Genomic DNA, 15,955 nt, shown 5'->3' with positions numbered 1-15,955 from the left:
GGTAAAATGGTCCTCTTTGCTGAAACTGGCACTCGATATACATTTATAAATGGACCAAATGCCCACAGGGTAGGAACCTTCCTCGTTACTACAACCGTTACCGTTACTAATCGTGTATACATGTATTTATATAAATATGTAAAATCATATACTATTAATCATCACTACAGTAGGCTACTACATTTGTTTAAATTGTGTCCTAGCGTAACACTTTAAACTTTAAAGTGTGTGGGGCTGTAGCCATGGTTCATGACTCTCGTATTCATAATAATCATCATGGCAGTCTTGTTCCAGGGCTAGTGGGGCTGGTGGTCCATTGCGTTGGTGAATTGATGAACACCCTCTTGTAATTAAGTGTAATGCTTTATTGGGTCGTCAGTGACGTGAGTTGTGCTTGAATTGTACTGTAATTCGGCAAACTGTTAATACATATATTTCAATCAATTGGACATTTATTTTTATGTTTTCTATTTAGGTTTAAACACGAATGCAGGAATCTATCTTTGCACTGTATTGTATGAACTCTCTCAGTCACACTGTCACAGTCACACAGCAATGACAGAAGAATGCTAGCCTTGGCTCAAGACTATCCAAGTCTGACTAATACTTTCGTATTTCTCTATGCAAATGTCAAAAGACATCTATGATAGTCTTGAATTGATCCAATTGAGGCTATGCAAGCACCCCTTCCTTGTAAATTATCTTCTGACGGTCCTGGCAAATGTAGGGCAAGTTAATTAGCTAAATGTTTTTCACAATTAACGTGTATATCCACGGCTTCCCAATTTTGGAAAGGTTTTATCACAGTCCAATCACAGATCAGCTGGGTAGCTCTGATCCATAGCCCTAATGCTTCTCATAGAACCATTACCAGAGCTAAGATCAGGGGTGCAGCAAGAGAACTAATCGATTTAATCATAAAAGTAATTGATATCAATAATTTAATAAAACAGTCCCTATTTTGTGCATGTCATAGGTGAGAAGTTTCAAGAAACGTTACAATTCTTCAAAAATAGTGACAATATCAGATCAACAAGCCGACAACACTTTGCTATGCAACTCGTTGTGAGCTTGTAGATCTGCCATTTCCATTATTTTTTTGCACAACATGTGCGACAAAGTATACAATTATGCTTAAGGGTGGAAAATTACTCTAGTTAAACTTGTTGTTCCCTCTCTCCATTAAGGTATTCATAGGTGAGGGAAAAAAAACATAAACTTCCCAGTTCCTGTATGTATTATTGTACATCTTTCCAACACTTAGAAAGGCGATGGACTTCACTGAGTGTTACGGGGACACTGTGTCCAGCATTGCGGCAGCAGCTCGCTCCGGGTGCAGAGAGCGCGTTCGGAAGCTGATCCACAAAGGCCTCAGCATAGACAGCAGAGACAACCGTGGCTGGAACGCCCTGCACGAGGCAGCGGCCGCTGGCCACAAGGAGTGCGTGCAAGAGATCCTGTCTGCTGCTGGTAAGCAAGGATTGTATGGCAAACAGTTATGTTCATACATACTTGGGGCAGTTGGGAGGGGGACATAATGTGTCATTTACAGTACGTCATATTGTCTCTTTATTGTTAATGGCGTTTAATGTTTGTATTTGCACCGTTTGTTTTAAATCACGATTACATCACCGTCCTAATCAACATGAGTTAGACTTTAATATATTAGCGCCCCTCACTTCACACAGGTGTGATTTTTATTTGTACGTATGCCCCCAATTATGCCTGTTTATTCTTCCCACTGCTTGCAACAGCAGTTGAACCACCAGATCCTACTTTACCCCTGTGCCACGACACGAGTACCCTATGGCCACCGGGGTTGAACCGGTTCAGGTCTTTTTTCCCCGCCTAATATTGAACCAGTTCAGAGTGTTTCCACTGAAAATGAATTGGTTCAGAACCCTAAAAGCTGAATCAGAACTGGAACCGAAAAATGGCCGCCGGTTCCATGAAAGCGCCACGGTTCCAAGAATCTAGAACGGAACCCGTTCTAGAACCAAAGTTATTTTGGTGGAAAAGGGGCCTTTTATTATCAATAGGTGGTCTCAAATACTTCCGCAAATTATTGCTCATGGCTCATGTTCGTCGTATGGCACAGTATTAGGTTTCAGTGGCTAAAGACGGCCTTTGCTCTTACTGCTTTTTTTCTGAATTGCTAAGCAGCAGGCTCATCGCACGGCCATCGCGGCTACGTGAACTCTTTGACTCACGAGGGAGAGTCTGCACTGTACCTGGCGGCACGGCAAGGGAACCTGCCGGTGGTACGAACCCTTCTGAAAGCACACGGCAACATTAACCAGCCAACCAACGATCTGTCCTGTCCTCTTTTTGCAGGTACTGTATGTAACGAACGCAGTCATTGTTATTGTCATTGTGGTACTTAAATCTGTATATATTATGTGATATTTATCAGTTGTGTTCCTATATACTGTAGCTGTGGATGCTGGGCATAAAGGGATTGTGGAACTGCTAGTCCGTAAAGGTGCAGAAGTCAACGGCACACATACTGCCTCCTGTTGGTCCTGCCTTCACCAAGCCGTTTATAAGGTAATATTTTAACACACACACAGAGATGTACAGTTTACATTTTATACCATGAATCATGTCACACTTTTATTATTTTCTTTCCCAAGGGTCACAGTGACATTTTACGCACACTGGTTGGTGTGTGTCACCTGGAGGCACTCGATGACCACAAGATCACTCCTGTGTTTTTAGCCTCACAGTACGGACAGCAACAGTGCCTGGAGATTCTTATTGATGCAGGTCAACCAATTTTCCTTACTGTGTTTTTGTGACGATCATCATCATCGTCTTATTGTTATTATTACTAGGGTCGGCCCACCGGCTGGTCCTCTCTTCTTTTTTTTTAAAGATATTTTGGGGGGCTTTTCTGCCTTTAAAGATACACACACACACACACACACACACACACACACACACACACACACACACACACACACACTATTTCTATAATATAAGACTCGCGTCAGTGCAACCACACGCAATTCCCCAGAATGCACCTTTCTAGTTTATTGCTGTTGTTATTAGGTGTTCACATGTGTTTTCCACTGTACTGTAGGAGCCAACGTGAATGCCCAGGTAGAGGACTTGGCCACGCCGCTGTTTATTGCAGCTCAAGAGGGTTATGAAGGATGCGTGGAGCTTCTTTTAGAGCGTGGCGCTGATCCTAACCTACCATGCAGCTCTGACTGGCCCCAGCTCCCCATTCACGCTGCCGCTCAGTTGGGCCACATCAGGTACCTAGTACTGATCCATAAGACGTTTCTCTGTGATATATAACTGTATATACACAGTACACTGCAGTACGCTGCATGTCATTATAAAACGTGTTGTGAGATTGTAGATTGGCAATATTCACTATTCAAACTGGTGAAAATTTTAATTGATTTAATAAAAATCACACCTGTGTGAAGTGAGGGGCGCTCTTATCATCGTACATCATCATACATCATCTCATTCCGGCCAATCAGAATTTGCATCCTCACCTTCGTCTTCAATGTTTGTTACACAATGTGTGTCGTAGCGTGATCCTAATATCGTGATTTGAATCATATCGTGATTTGAGTGAATCATTGAGTATACTGAGAAATGTTTCTCACTTCTGTGCTTCCAGCATCCTCAAGAGGCTGATAGCTGTGACGGAGCGTGCGTGCGACCGCGGCGAAGCCATGGTGAGTCCTCTGTACGTCGCTGTGAATCAGAAGCGGCAGCAGAGTGTGGAGCTGCTCTTGCAGGAGGGCTACAGTCCAGACGCTCAGGACTGCAGTCTCAAGCTGGGTCATCAGTCACCGCTGGTCTATGCCATGTCTATAGCGTGTGACGATGACCACCCGTGCAGGTTTGTACACAAACCCATTTAACAAAAACAAAAAAACCCCGAAGTGGACTGGCTCACTAGTAAAATACAGAATAGATTCTAAAATACTGCTCACCACCTATAAGGCCCTGAACAACCTCTACGACCTCATACATCACCATGCCCCTGGTGGTGCCCACCACCTGGTGGTCCCCAGGACAAAGCGCTGAACCTGGGGGGGTCAGGGCCTTCTCAGTTCTCACTACGAGCTGCCTGTCGGCTATTTTCGTCACCTTGCGCTATTGAAACGCCAATGTACAAGATACAATATGTACAAGATGTAGGCTAACACAGATAAAGTAATGCGTCACTCAGAAAGTTAACGTAATTTCTGATACAGATGGATCAGAATTGGATCAATTCAAGACGCTCATCAGGGCAGGCTAATCTTATCATCCTATCCTTGTTGATATTGATATATAACGCCATTTAGGTCGAACTCATGATATAACTTTATGTTATGATGATAATATAGCAGCAGCAGAGAGACCTGCGGAAGGCAGATTTAGCCACGGTTAACCGCAGTTTAGGGTGGATTTGGGTCATTCAATTATATTATAAATTAAAAACATTGAAAACATGCAGGAAATAAATTAATGGCATCTATCTATAGGCTTATTATAGCTTTTAAATCTATAAATTGGAATAATTAATTAATTAATGTGGTCGGATAACGGGCAGATTATTAATATGCACATGCATATGGTCATCTGCAGGTTTCTAATGCCAGTCAACTGCCTTCCCTCTTCCGTGTGCGACCCTCCACCACCACCACACCACAGTGACCACATGCGCTGTTGGATGAAATAAAGTCAAAGATAGCGAGCGGTGCCGGCGATACGAACGGTTAATGGGGCGGGCAACGGGTCCATTATTTGACGGGCAGGACGGGCCTGTTTTGCATTTTGATATAATCGTGGGTAGCGTGTCGGAACGCGGTTCTGATTATTGATTGTTGTCAAAATTGGACCCGTGCAGGACTCTGCCACATGCTAGAGGAGTCTAACGCCTGTGTAAATTTAAAATACAGTTTTTCTGCTGTATGACATGGCTGAAATATACAACTTGAAATATACAACTAAATCTCTTCTTTCAGTGAAACGGTGAAGTTGCTGCTGGCCGCAGGAGCCACTTTGACTGAGGGTGTGTGGATGTTTGCCTTGCCCATTAAACCAGAGCTGCTGCCGCTGATACTGCAGCACAGACGTATCCCCAAGATCCAGAATATGAGCCGGGCCCTTTCTTCCATACCGGACCAGAGAAGAGCGTTGAGGCGTGCTGAATTGAGGGCACTGCTCTGTGTAGCACTCGACAATGTGAAGTTTGCCTCCTGCTGGCTGCCCGTGCTCCTACAGGCTGACCTGGAGCCGTCTTTACTGCTGCAGCCCATCATGTAAGCTTTTAGCTTTTTCATTGCATAAATGTGTCATGTTTAGTTTAGTGATACAATTTGACACTGTACAAAATCTACAAATGGGTTAGAGCAGTGATTCTCAATCCTGGCTCGATATGACCTTTTTTTTTGCATCGCTATGACTTAATTTGTACACTGTTACGGTAACACTTTGGTTCATACTCCCTAGCTATCAATTATTTAGCTGGGGACCCCCTGTACTAGCTCCGTCAAGGACACCACATTGAGCTTGTGATTGTTTTCATAGGCTGGAAAAGGCAGACAGCGAGGTGTTGAACTACCTACTGGCATTCGTGAACTGGTCGACCCTGTCACAAGATCTGAGAAACATTCTGTTCCGGAGACTGGATGAGAAGACCTGGACACCACTGGCCTGTTTTGGTAAGGCCACGCATGATCAAGTCAGTCATTAGGACAGAATTAGGACAAAACAGTAAATAAGTAAATAAGGAAGATTGTCTGCCATAAACCAAGGAAGCTTACAGAAAGAAAGGACATGGTCACGTGACTGGGCTGCACTATTTCTGAATGACTGTGGCCTTTTGTAAAGTAATCGCTTCTGAAAAATAACAAAAGACTTAACACATTATTGTCTGCTGTGTTGCTTTTTGATGTGTGTGTTTTTTGATGTAGCAACGGCCGCTCACGTTTTCTATCATTAAAAAGAACCTAAACGTTTGCCAACAGTATGGAATTGTGAACAAAATCTTATCCAACGACAACAAAATATTCTTTAGTTTTGAGTCTGAGAGGCTAAATCTCATCAAATGTTGTTCTGTGGCTCAATAAAGCAATAAGCCACAAGAGGTCTCAGATTACCTTGTATTTTATAATGGCTGAGAGGTGTGGTGAGGCACGAGACGTGTCTAAAACGGTTACAAACAATTGGCAATATTAAACAATATTAAACTGGAAACTATTCCTACTGGAGAAAGTAGTTACACTTTACAGCTACTTCCTTGTTTACTCGGCCATTCCAGTCAGGCTTTGTTAGTTAATTGTCCATTTTTGCCAAACGAAGTTACATTGACAAACAACATTTATGTGGTGGCAGATTTAGTACAGTATGTGAACATGTCACAAACTCTAGCATGGCTACTTAGCTACATTACGAGGGTGGTCAGCTGTTCACAGGGGAATAGGAGAATCTTGCTGTCTTTACACGCCCGCCCGGAGAGACTCATTCACATGAGCGCGGGTGGTGCTTAGAAGTGTTTTTTGACCAATGACAAAGCTTCTAGGAACATCTTTGAATGGGGATTGTGGCCCCTAGATGTGTCACAGAGACAAAACAAATGGGAGCGTTTTACTCATTGATGATGGCTGTCTAAATGCCAAAAAAACTAATCTAATTCAATCATTCAAATTTTGACATTATTGCTTATAGCAGCTTTAAGGTGTAGATTATTTATCGTGACATTTAGTATGTGGTCTAATCATAAACCAGCCAATCAGAATCAAGTATTGGGAGTTGGGACTAACTGTTTTAGAAATGGCGAATAAATAATGGGTTTTGAATTGAAACAGGTTTATACCCCTGGTATAAAGGGTTGGATTCGGGGTAAGGCCTTGCGACATACTAGCGCCATGTCCAGGGCACGTACAGGTACATCTAGCTCTGGTCCATAGCCTTCTCCTGCTTCTACGATTCTGCCCTGCAGAATAAGGCTATGGGACTTTCGGTTTTAAATCTCAAATCGAAATCAGACCAGCCTCTCCTCTTTAGCGTAAATAAAAAGAACGTTTTTGCTACTCACCAAAACAAAGGCGGGTTGTGTCATTAGAAAGCCTACTTTCCTTAGTGGACGCACTCTGAGCCCCCCACCACACGTATAAACTGTACTTTTTGGCCAAAAGGGGATTTTGTTTCCACCGGGGAAAAAATACTTTTAGTTACTCCTGCGCCCTCTACCGATACTGCCCAGAGAATTGCCTCATAGAGAATATTTTTCCTCCGGTGAAAAAAAATCCCTTTCTGGCCAAAAAGTACCATTTATACGTGTGGTGGGGGGCTCAGAGTGCGTCCACTAAGGAAAATAGACTTTCTACTGACACAACCCGCCTTTATTTTGGTGAGTAGCAAAAACTTTATTTTTATTTACGCTAAAGAGGAGAGGCTGGTCTGATTTCGATTTGAGATTTAAAACCGAAAGTCCCATAGCCTTATACTGCAGGGCAGAATCGTAGAAGCAGTAGAAGGCTATGGACCAGAGCTAAGGTACATCCATCTTCCTCATGCTACAGAAACAGAAGATAGGCTCCCGACCCAACGTTGGATTGAATGGACATGTGCAGAAACAAAGCAGCATTAACGGATTCCACAGTGTGTTCTGAACAATGGAATTTTAACAATCCATCTCTGTTCTCTCTCTCTCTCCCCTTTCCTCTCTAGACTGTGTACCGTCTCTCTTCCACCTCTGCAGGCTGAAGATCAGAGACGTGCTGGGGCATCCGACGCTCATCCAGCAGCTTCCAGTGCCCAACCGACTACATGGCTACCTCCACTTCTCAGACATCCCGCCAATCCCGCCTTTGACAGATCAAAGGCGCACCGATATCGTACACATACACCACCTTCACAGACATGTTCTATAAAGACCCCTCTGCCTCTCTTTATAGTACATTTATATTATTTTGTATCCATGCAATATGACTAAACCTTTTGTACATTATTTCCAACTTATTTTCAAGTGCTGATTACTATTTTTGCTTTCCTTTGAGTTGAGAACACCTGTTCCCTTGTTTCCTGCTCAAAACGCCAGGAGTGGAAAGATTGTTGGTTTGTTTGTTTACTATAGAGGGTATGTGCATGCATTCAGTGAGTGGCAATACAAGTGGCAAAATTAGTTTAACATTGTTTAATTTAATTTAGTATCAGCTAGGACCTTTCTGTTTGAATGTATGGGCTGTCAAGGCCACAAAGTAGTTTATTGCCACTCAGTAGGCGTTCCCCTTTGGGTTTTTTTTATGTCACACGCATACCACTGATGAAGGCTGGATATCTGAAATGTCTGTCATGTTATGGCATTTCTAAGAATAAAAAAATGAGTGTCACCCTACCATGTTTTGATATGTTGAACACTTTACTTTGACAGTGAATATACAGTACCATAGTGGTCAGAGCGCAAACCAAGAGCGGGTCCATTTGGTTTCATATTACACTCCCAAGAGTTAAATTATTGTTAAACATCTGCATGAAGTCTACACAATTACAGAATGTAGAAGAATTCTTATTTTGATCAACGTTTGCCTGTTATCTCTTCTATGGTACCACCAACATCAATACAGCATGGAAATGTGGACATATTCTTTAGTTTAGTTCTGAGAGGCTAAATCTCATTCACCACTTATAATACATTTTAATTACATTGAAATAATAATAATAAAAAACACGTACGCCTACGCGACCAGTGATTGGCCAACGTGACCATTCTGGGGCGTGACCGAATCTGACAGGCGGAAGTAAAGCAGAGAAACAATTTTTACATCTGTTTCATTTACTGACACAAACATATCACCTGAAAGCTGAAAATAAATGCGTGCTCATTGAATCGGACATTTACCAGAAAGACATGGCTTAATGTATTTTATACGTGAGTACCATGGGCGTTTCTTCCATATACTGATGTTATAATAATTATGAGAAGATATTATTGGTGATGGTTGTGTTGGTTAGCTTATGCTGCTAGCTTTATAGTCGATGCTGCTGCAGCTGAAAGCGTCACATTCTTCTCAAAATGTTGACTTTGTGTATTTATAAAGTATAAGGAATATAAATGTATGCGTGGAGCCTGGAGGAAAATGTCACGGCTGATGGCGTGCAGTTGTGTTAGTTAACCCATGGCCACCAGCATCATGCATTCATCGCATATATCGGCAGGTTTAGGTGGTTGGCTATACAGTATAACGTTAAGCTAGCAGCTCCCTCTTAAGACATGTTGTATGGTCGTACGTGGTGCAGATGTTTATTTCTATTTTAAATGTATTTTGACTTTTTGAGGATGAGCCCGCCTTGAGATGCATTATCTCTTTTACGAGGGGGTCCTGAGGGCACAACACAAAACATAGACAAAGCAGTACATCAAACATGTCAAACATCAACTTGACGACATCAACATGGACATACATAATATGAGGCTATCCCATCCACTTAAAAACACCTGCTACCAGTAACATCTGCAATAAACATAAACAATAATATTCAGTAGATTGTCAGTGAGAAAGGGGGGCATCTGTCATGGTGTTACATGTTAATTCTATTGAGATTCTCTGAAAAGATAAGTTGCTCTGCTGGACATTTCTTTTCAGTAGCAAAGCAGTAGCAAGGCCAATCAGTGAACAAAACCTGCAGGGAAAACATTTTCAGAAAATAGTTTTTTGATTGATTGAATTATTTATTAACAGTTTGCAGAATTACAGTACATTTCAAGCACAAACTCAATACAAAGACTGTTAACTGTGAGTGGACGACCCAATAAAGCATTACACTTGTTTACAAGAGGGTCCACCTTGTTCAATTCATCAAAACATTTAGAAACGTACAAATAGACACTTCTATATAGCCAAAGAACAGAACAGGAATTCATCATAAAGGAGGTAAAAAGTGTAAAGAAACATATAAAGTGAGGGGAAAAGGTGGTGGGGGGGGGGGGGGAATTCAGATTTTACGGGGGCCAGTTTTGAATTGCAGCGGTCCGTAGGTGCCCTTTGAGAGCGGTTTTGAAAGAGTCAAGGGATTCGCATGTCTTAATGACTGTTGGTAGGGCGTTCCACATTTTTGTGGCATAAGAGCGAAAATAATGTAGTCCCTTGTTCGTGCCGAATCTGGGTTGTACATGGTTCGTTGCACTACCTCTGGTGTTGTGGGTGTGGACTTCGTTAACATTAAGGAAGTATCTAGACGGGTACATGGTTAGCCCCATATGTGCCCTCCGTCAACTTCTTGTTTATGCCCCCAAAATGACTGGATAAAGTGGATATAAGGGTTTTGTATCAATTGTAGAAACATTAGACCTTAATTGTTGAATATTTAAGCATGATCTAATCATGTATATTTTACTTAAAATTAAATTTCAAATATATATATTTATTAACATTTTGTTAAAAGAAAATGCAATTTAACACTGAGGTGCAAACTGTTCCCTGGTGCCCACTGCCCACATATCTATACTAGGGATGCTCTGATTGTTTTTCTCACGATGGACCGATACCAATCTTAGCGTAACCAGGGGGACGCTTTGAGTATTTCCAAAATGTTGTTTGACTTTACGTTGCAGCATCAGAGAGCTCATCTCTTCCACACCCCGTCGCCCAGATGAGGGAGGCTGGCAGCATGCAGCCCGTCTACAGGAGAAGTGCAGGAGTATGGCACCAGACCAGAAGTCTTCTCTACAAGAACCTGCTGATCAAATGGAGAACCAAACAGCAGAGCCTGCAGGTGTTGTTTCTTAAACCCATTCTGACCTGAGATCAGATCTAAAAGTGTCTTCTACATCCTGACAGTTTTCTGAAAAAGCTATGTTTCTATGTCAGTCATTCTTCGATTTTTCAAAAATAGCAGACCTACAAGCTCGTAGCACGCCACTCGGTGGCGCGCTATGAGCTTGTAGATCTGCTATTTTTCAATAGCTAAAGCATAACATAATGCTAACACCAAAAGGGGTTCCCGCCTAAAATGGGTTAAACCCATTATAAGACCGTAGGACCCGATTCTGCCAAATATCTTCTAAATGCTATTCTGAAAAAAGCAGCGTAACACAATTTCACAGGTGGTTTGTTAGAGTTTTATTAAGGGATAGCCCCTTGAGATTCAGTATCTCATTTTCAACATGAACATAAAACATGAACAAGATACATAGAAACATACAGTACACAGATACAGATACATACATGTGTATTGTGTACATATACACAGATAGCTTGCTCACCCTCTTCCAGCCACCACATCATCAGCTGTTAAACAACAGAGGAAAGAATGGCACAGTGCAAATACATCAGTGTATATGTCATTGCTGGTACTTCAGTCAGTTTAGAAGCATAAACAAGGTGAGACAAGATGTGAGGGATGAGTAGGGAAGTCCTAAGTTTAGTTTATTAAAAGTCGACAAATTCCTATGAACAGCACAGCGGAATGTGTAGAATTGTAGATTTTGCTATGTGTTTAATTCTTTGTAGACCTACGTTTTTGATATTGCAACTCGTGTGCCAGTAGCCCAGTACTTTTGGAACCAGTTGGCACAGTATCTATCTAGTCTAATTGACTGGAATGTGGGTTGACAGTTTACACATTGTGAGCCTGTGAGGTGTGAAAGATGGCCGCAGTAAACCCGGACAATACTGTAGCTTTGTGAGGTGTGAAAGATGTCGGCAGTAAATCTGGACTATACTCTATCTTTAAAGTCATAAGGTCCTTGCAATGCAGACTGCTGCCGTTTTTCAGAAAAATGGCGGAAAAAACGCAGAGACAAATCTTAAAAACGCAGCAGTCCGCAGGGACTTTTAATTGTGTGCAAATTAACTTCTATTATGCGATTTTCGTGTATTTTGTATTCCTCATGTATTATTGTTGGTCTCCCAATAGTAGTATGTACCTCTTACAATAACTATCCCAATAGTGTGCTTTGTGTATTTTTATTGAACAACTTAAAATCCTATACTTTGTTGGCCGGTGTCCCATAGAGGTCTATAATTGGCCGCCTCTTTTTCCCCTTCACACCAAATCTCTTCCCTGGAAATAGCCAATCTTCCCTGAAGTAGCCGACCTACAAGCTAATCGTGCCGTTGCGTTGTGTGATGCATTTTGAGCTTGTAGATCGATTATTGTCATTAAATGTTCACCAATGACCAGAACACAGATTGTTAGTGTTCGTATGGTTAAAACACTGCTCCCAAATACTCCCAACAGTTGAACCAGTATTTAGATGCCCAATTCAACTCACGGCTATTTCACATTCGAAAACGATATTAAGTGTATGTCATTAGTGATATGCTAGTCTCATACGGTATGTGTCATTTTGAATCTAGTGCATTATCATATCTGTTTGTCCAAGTCATCAGTCTCTCTTTCTTATTATGGCTATACCTATTTCTGCTGCAATTCCATGTTAACTAACACACATGTAACCTGCAGTGAGTGAGCAACAGGGGAAATAAAACCCTGATCGATTGATTCTCTCCTCCCGGCAGAGCACTTCAACTGATTTAGGAATTTAGTAAACACTACCATTATGCCCCACCTACCCCCTTTTCTGTCTTTGTAAAACCATGCATTTTTCATTTGGATTTAAGTTGCACCAATGCATATTTAATGCGCGTCTCTGTTTCATCCTTTCTTCCTGGCGGCCTCTTGGACTGTAGCAGCTGAAAAGAATAGTGCAGATATTAGCACTTTTCTGTTCTGCCCTTTCTTCCAGAGATGTCAGTTGCGGTGCAACTGACATTTGATTAAATCAATTTGAAGAAAATTACCGATAAGCGATAATCAATAATTTAATAAAATTATCAATTAACAATCCATCCCTATTTTGACTATTTTTGCATGGCACCATCGTTCGACACATAAGCTTCGAATAAGTGTAAAATAACACCAAGTGGTTAATCAATTTGTTGATATGTGCTTGTGTATGTAAAAAAACAAAAAAACACTCTTATTATTCCAATAATCCAGTAATTAATAGAATAATCTCTAAAAAGAATAATGGCTATTTGCAGCCCTAGATGGCAGTTTGTCATCAGAAGTCTTGACACTGATGCATGTCATCCTTCCAGAAATTGTTAGGTGGGAGTCAGATGAATCATGTCACATGCTCTTCCACAGCACTGTCAACAGCTTTGACAGTAAAGCTATTGATTTGTCTGGGCAGGCTAACACAGTGTTTACCAGATGCAGTTTTGGGTCTGTTCATCATGAGTGTATGACTCATCCCTGCCTTGACCTAAATCTCTAAGAGCCTAAGACCTGTGCTTTTTTGTGTTATTTAGTCCCCGGGATGCTTTTATTTTTTTATACAATTAATTTATAGCCGTGGTTTTCAACCTTTTTCATATCAAGGATGTCAGCTACAGACCACCATTTGATGAGGTTTAGCTTCTCAGACCCAAAACTTAGAATATTGTGTTGTCTTTGGATAAGATTTTGTCCATAATCCCATGCTGTATAGATGTTGGTACCATAGGAGAGATAACAGGCAAACGTGACCAAATAACAATTATTCTACAATTGTGTAAATCATTCTGAAGTAATGCAGATGTTTAACAATAATTTTACTCTGAGAGCGTGAAATGAAACCAAATGGTTTAAATTTACACTCTCAAGAGTTAAAAGATCTATAAGGGTCCATTTTGTTACCAACTCTCCATCATTTAGCTGGTGACCACCTGGAATCCCCTCAAAGATTTATAGTGTACCTAGTAGGTAGAGAGAGAGGTCTTCTGCCTGGGTATAGGAACCCAAAAAGTAAAAATACAGAGATGCAAGATTTCTGCTTGACGGCAATATTATGTCTCAGAAACGCTGAGGAAACGCATCCGTTTCCTTCTGCATTATTTAATGTGACATAGCGTAATTAAGTGCTGATGACTTTAATTTGCTTTCTCTAGAGTTGAGCACAGCAGTGTCCTTGTTTCTTGCTCAAACTAGATTTGACTGTATCAGGAGGAGAAAACAAAATGTGTTTTCTATACAGGCCAGAGAGCATTTGGCAGAAGAGATGCATATCGTTAACCTGACGCTGCCAGATGAGGGCGGTATTGGGTAACCATGTTCCTCAACACAGAACTCATCTGGGATCTCTCAGGGAGTTGAGCTGACAAAAATCCGTTCCGTACCGAACCAATCAGCGTGAGCTAAGGGCGGGATATGTGCGAAACCGGATGTGAAGCTATATAGACACGTCAATATGATTGGTTGTGTTTGCACGCCCACACGGTGATAGACAGACGGTCCCATCCAATCATCTACCAAGTATCTTGAAAAAAAGGGAACAGCCCCGTCATCGAATTTGCTTCCGCGATCCCAGATCCCAATAAGCTGTGAAACAAATTTGTGTAGCAAGCTTCTTGGATCTGGCAGCGTCAGGTTAGCATATCGTTGCTGTCGGGCAGAAACGTCATACTTTCTTTTATTTCTAAATGAATACCCTACAGCAGGGGTTTTCAACTGATTGTGAACCAGGGACCACCACCCTGACTTATATCAACCTGGGGACCACTATTGTGTTGGGTGGGGATATGGGCTAAGATTAGTGCTTTTGTAAGTTAACACTTGCTATGCATCCCATGTGTATACATCCCACTGTTTCTCAACCGTTGACTACTACTGGTAAAATGTCCTAATAATAATGACCAGACAATCCGGTGCACTTCCCCCTTCTTGAGATTCTAACTCCCTTTTTCTGTTGAATTTCTTGAGCTCCAACTTGTCAGTAAATGACTACATGGATGGACTCATCATAGGTCACCAGGTCATTCAGTTCACGGTTTCTCAACTAGTGGAAAGAACATTTAAAACAAATCAACAAATCCTACATTACTAAATGCATGGTCAGGGACCACATGCATTACCTCCACGGACCACCAGTGGTCCACGGACCACCTGTTGAAAACCCATGCCCTACACAGAATCAGAATCAGAATCAATCTTTATTGTCACATCACATTACAAGTAAGGTGGGTGAAAAACGTGGTTGTGCAGGCTCATATTGCAGTTAAAGGTAGAGAGAGAAGAACATAAAGTGCATGACATAACAAAGTGAGTGCAAAATAAATAAAGTTCATCATGGTATGTATGTATACGACTAGGCTATAGCAAAAAGTCCCTACTGAATCAGTTCAGACTGTGCGACAAAACTTAGCTCTTGTTCAGCAATCTGATTGCTGACAAGTAAAAGCCTCGTAGTACAGCTCCTGATGCTCCTGAATCGCTTGCCTGGCCGTGGGTGCGGCAGCGGCTTGAACAGGCTGTGGCTGGGGTGGTGAATGTCCCTGATGATGCTTTCCGCTTTAGCCACGCAGCGTCTCTCATGTATTTCCTGGAGGGGGGAAGCCCCATGCTGTAGAGCTACTTCGTCACTCTACAGTGTCGCACAGAAGTAGCAAAAATCGACGATCTACAAGCAATGCATTTTCCTCTGCTAGTTTTTAATTTGAATCCTGAAAAGTAACAGTTTTGGACATATGAGGTTTCCACCCGACATCATCGACGAATCCAATACGAGAGAGATCTTGTAGGCATGACAATGGGCACTTTCTCCTACGAAGGGGAGGCACTGGTTGGCTGCTGTGTGTGTGCGACTGCACGTGGCTGTCATTTATCATGGGATTTAATGGTGGTGACAGCTGTGTTGGAAGTCCTTGAGCAAGGCCAACATTGGGCCATGGTTATTGTAGAATGGCATAGAAATTCACAGGAATCCTTTCAGGCTCTGTGTGGTACCAGATAAACTAAAGGCAGCATAATGCAGTCAATCTAAAACACTGCATTATAGGGCGGCTGTGGCTCAGGAGGTAGAGCAGGTCGTCCAATGATCCCTGGGTCGGCGGTTCGAATCCCGGCTCCTCCTGTCCACATGTCGAAGTGTCCTTGGGCAAGACACTGAACCCTACATTGCCTCCAATGAGTCGGTCGGTGTAAGCTTTGGTGTGGGTAGTGAGGACGCTGGCGT

General features: G+C 42.0%; 2 protein-coding genes across 2 annotated transcripts in view; both read left to right on the top strand.

The window, feature by feature from the left end:
• LOC310875198 (ankyrin repeat and SOCS box protein 3-like) lies at window positions 1-8,301 on the top strand. Its single transcript, XM_083788342.1, has 10 exons — window positions 1-69; window positions 1,265-1,470; window positions 2,164-2,334; window positions 2,435-2,547; window positions 2,634-2,766; window positions 3,083-3,260; window positions 3,638-3,862; window positions 4,977-5,273; window positions 5,542-5,675; window positions 7,687-8,301. The coding sequence occupies exons 1-10, from the start codon at window positions 50-52 to the stop codon at window positions 7,887-7,889; spliced, it is 1,680 nt and encodes a 559-aa protein (XP_083644468.1). The 5' UTR covers window positions 1-49; the 3' UTR covers window positions 7,890-8,301.
• A 462-nt stretch (window positions 8,302-8,763) lies between these two features.
• Window positions 8,764-15,955, top strand: part of abca5 (ATP-binding cassette, sub-family A (ABC1), member 5) — a 39,811-nt gene continuing 32,619 nt past the window's right edge. The window contains exons 1-2 of the mRNA XM_083787148.1: window positions 8,764-8,887; window positions 10,571-10,731. Coding sequence (XP_083643274.1) covers window positions 8,875-8,887; window positions 10,571-10,731 — 174 coding nt within the window. The 5' untranslated portion in view covers window positions 8,764-8,874. The remainder of the gene's footprint in view (window positions 8,888-10,570; window positions 10,732-15,955) is intronic.

Source organism: Protomyctophum parallelum, assembly GCF_964188405.1.
Source record: "Protomyctophum parallelum genome assembly, chromosome: 17".
NCBI classification, from domain to species: Eukaryota; Metazoa; Chordata; class Actinopteri; order Myctophiformes; family Myctophidae; genus Protomyctophum; species Protomyctophum parallelum.
This window is presented reverse-complemented; position numbering and strand designations above follow the sequence as displayed.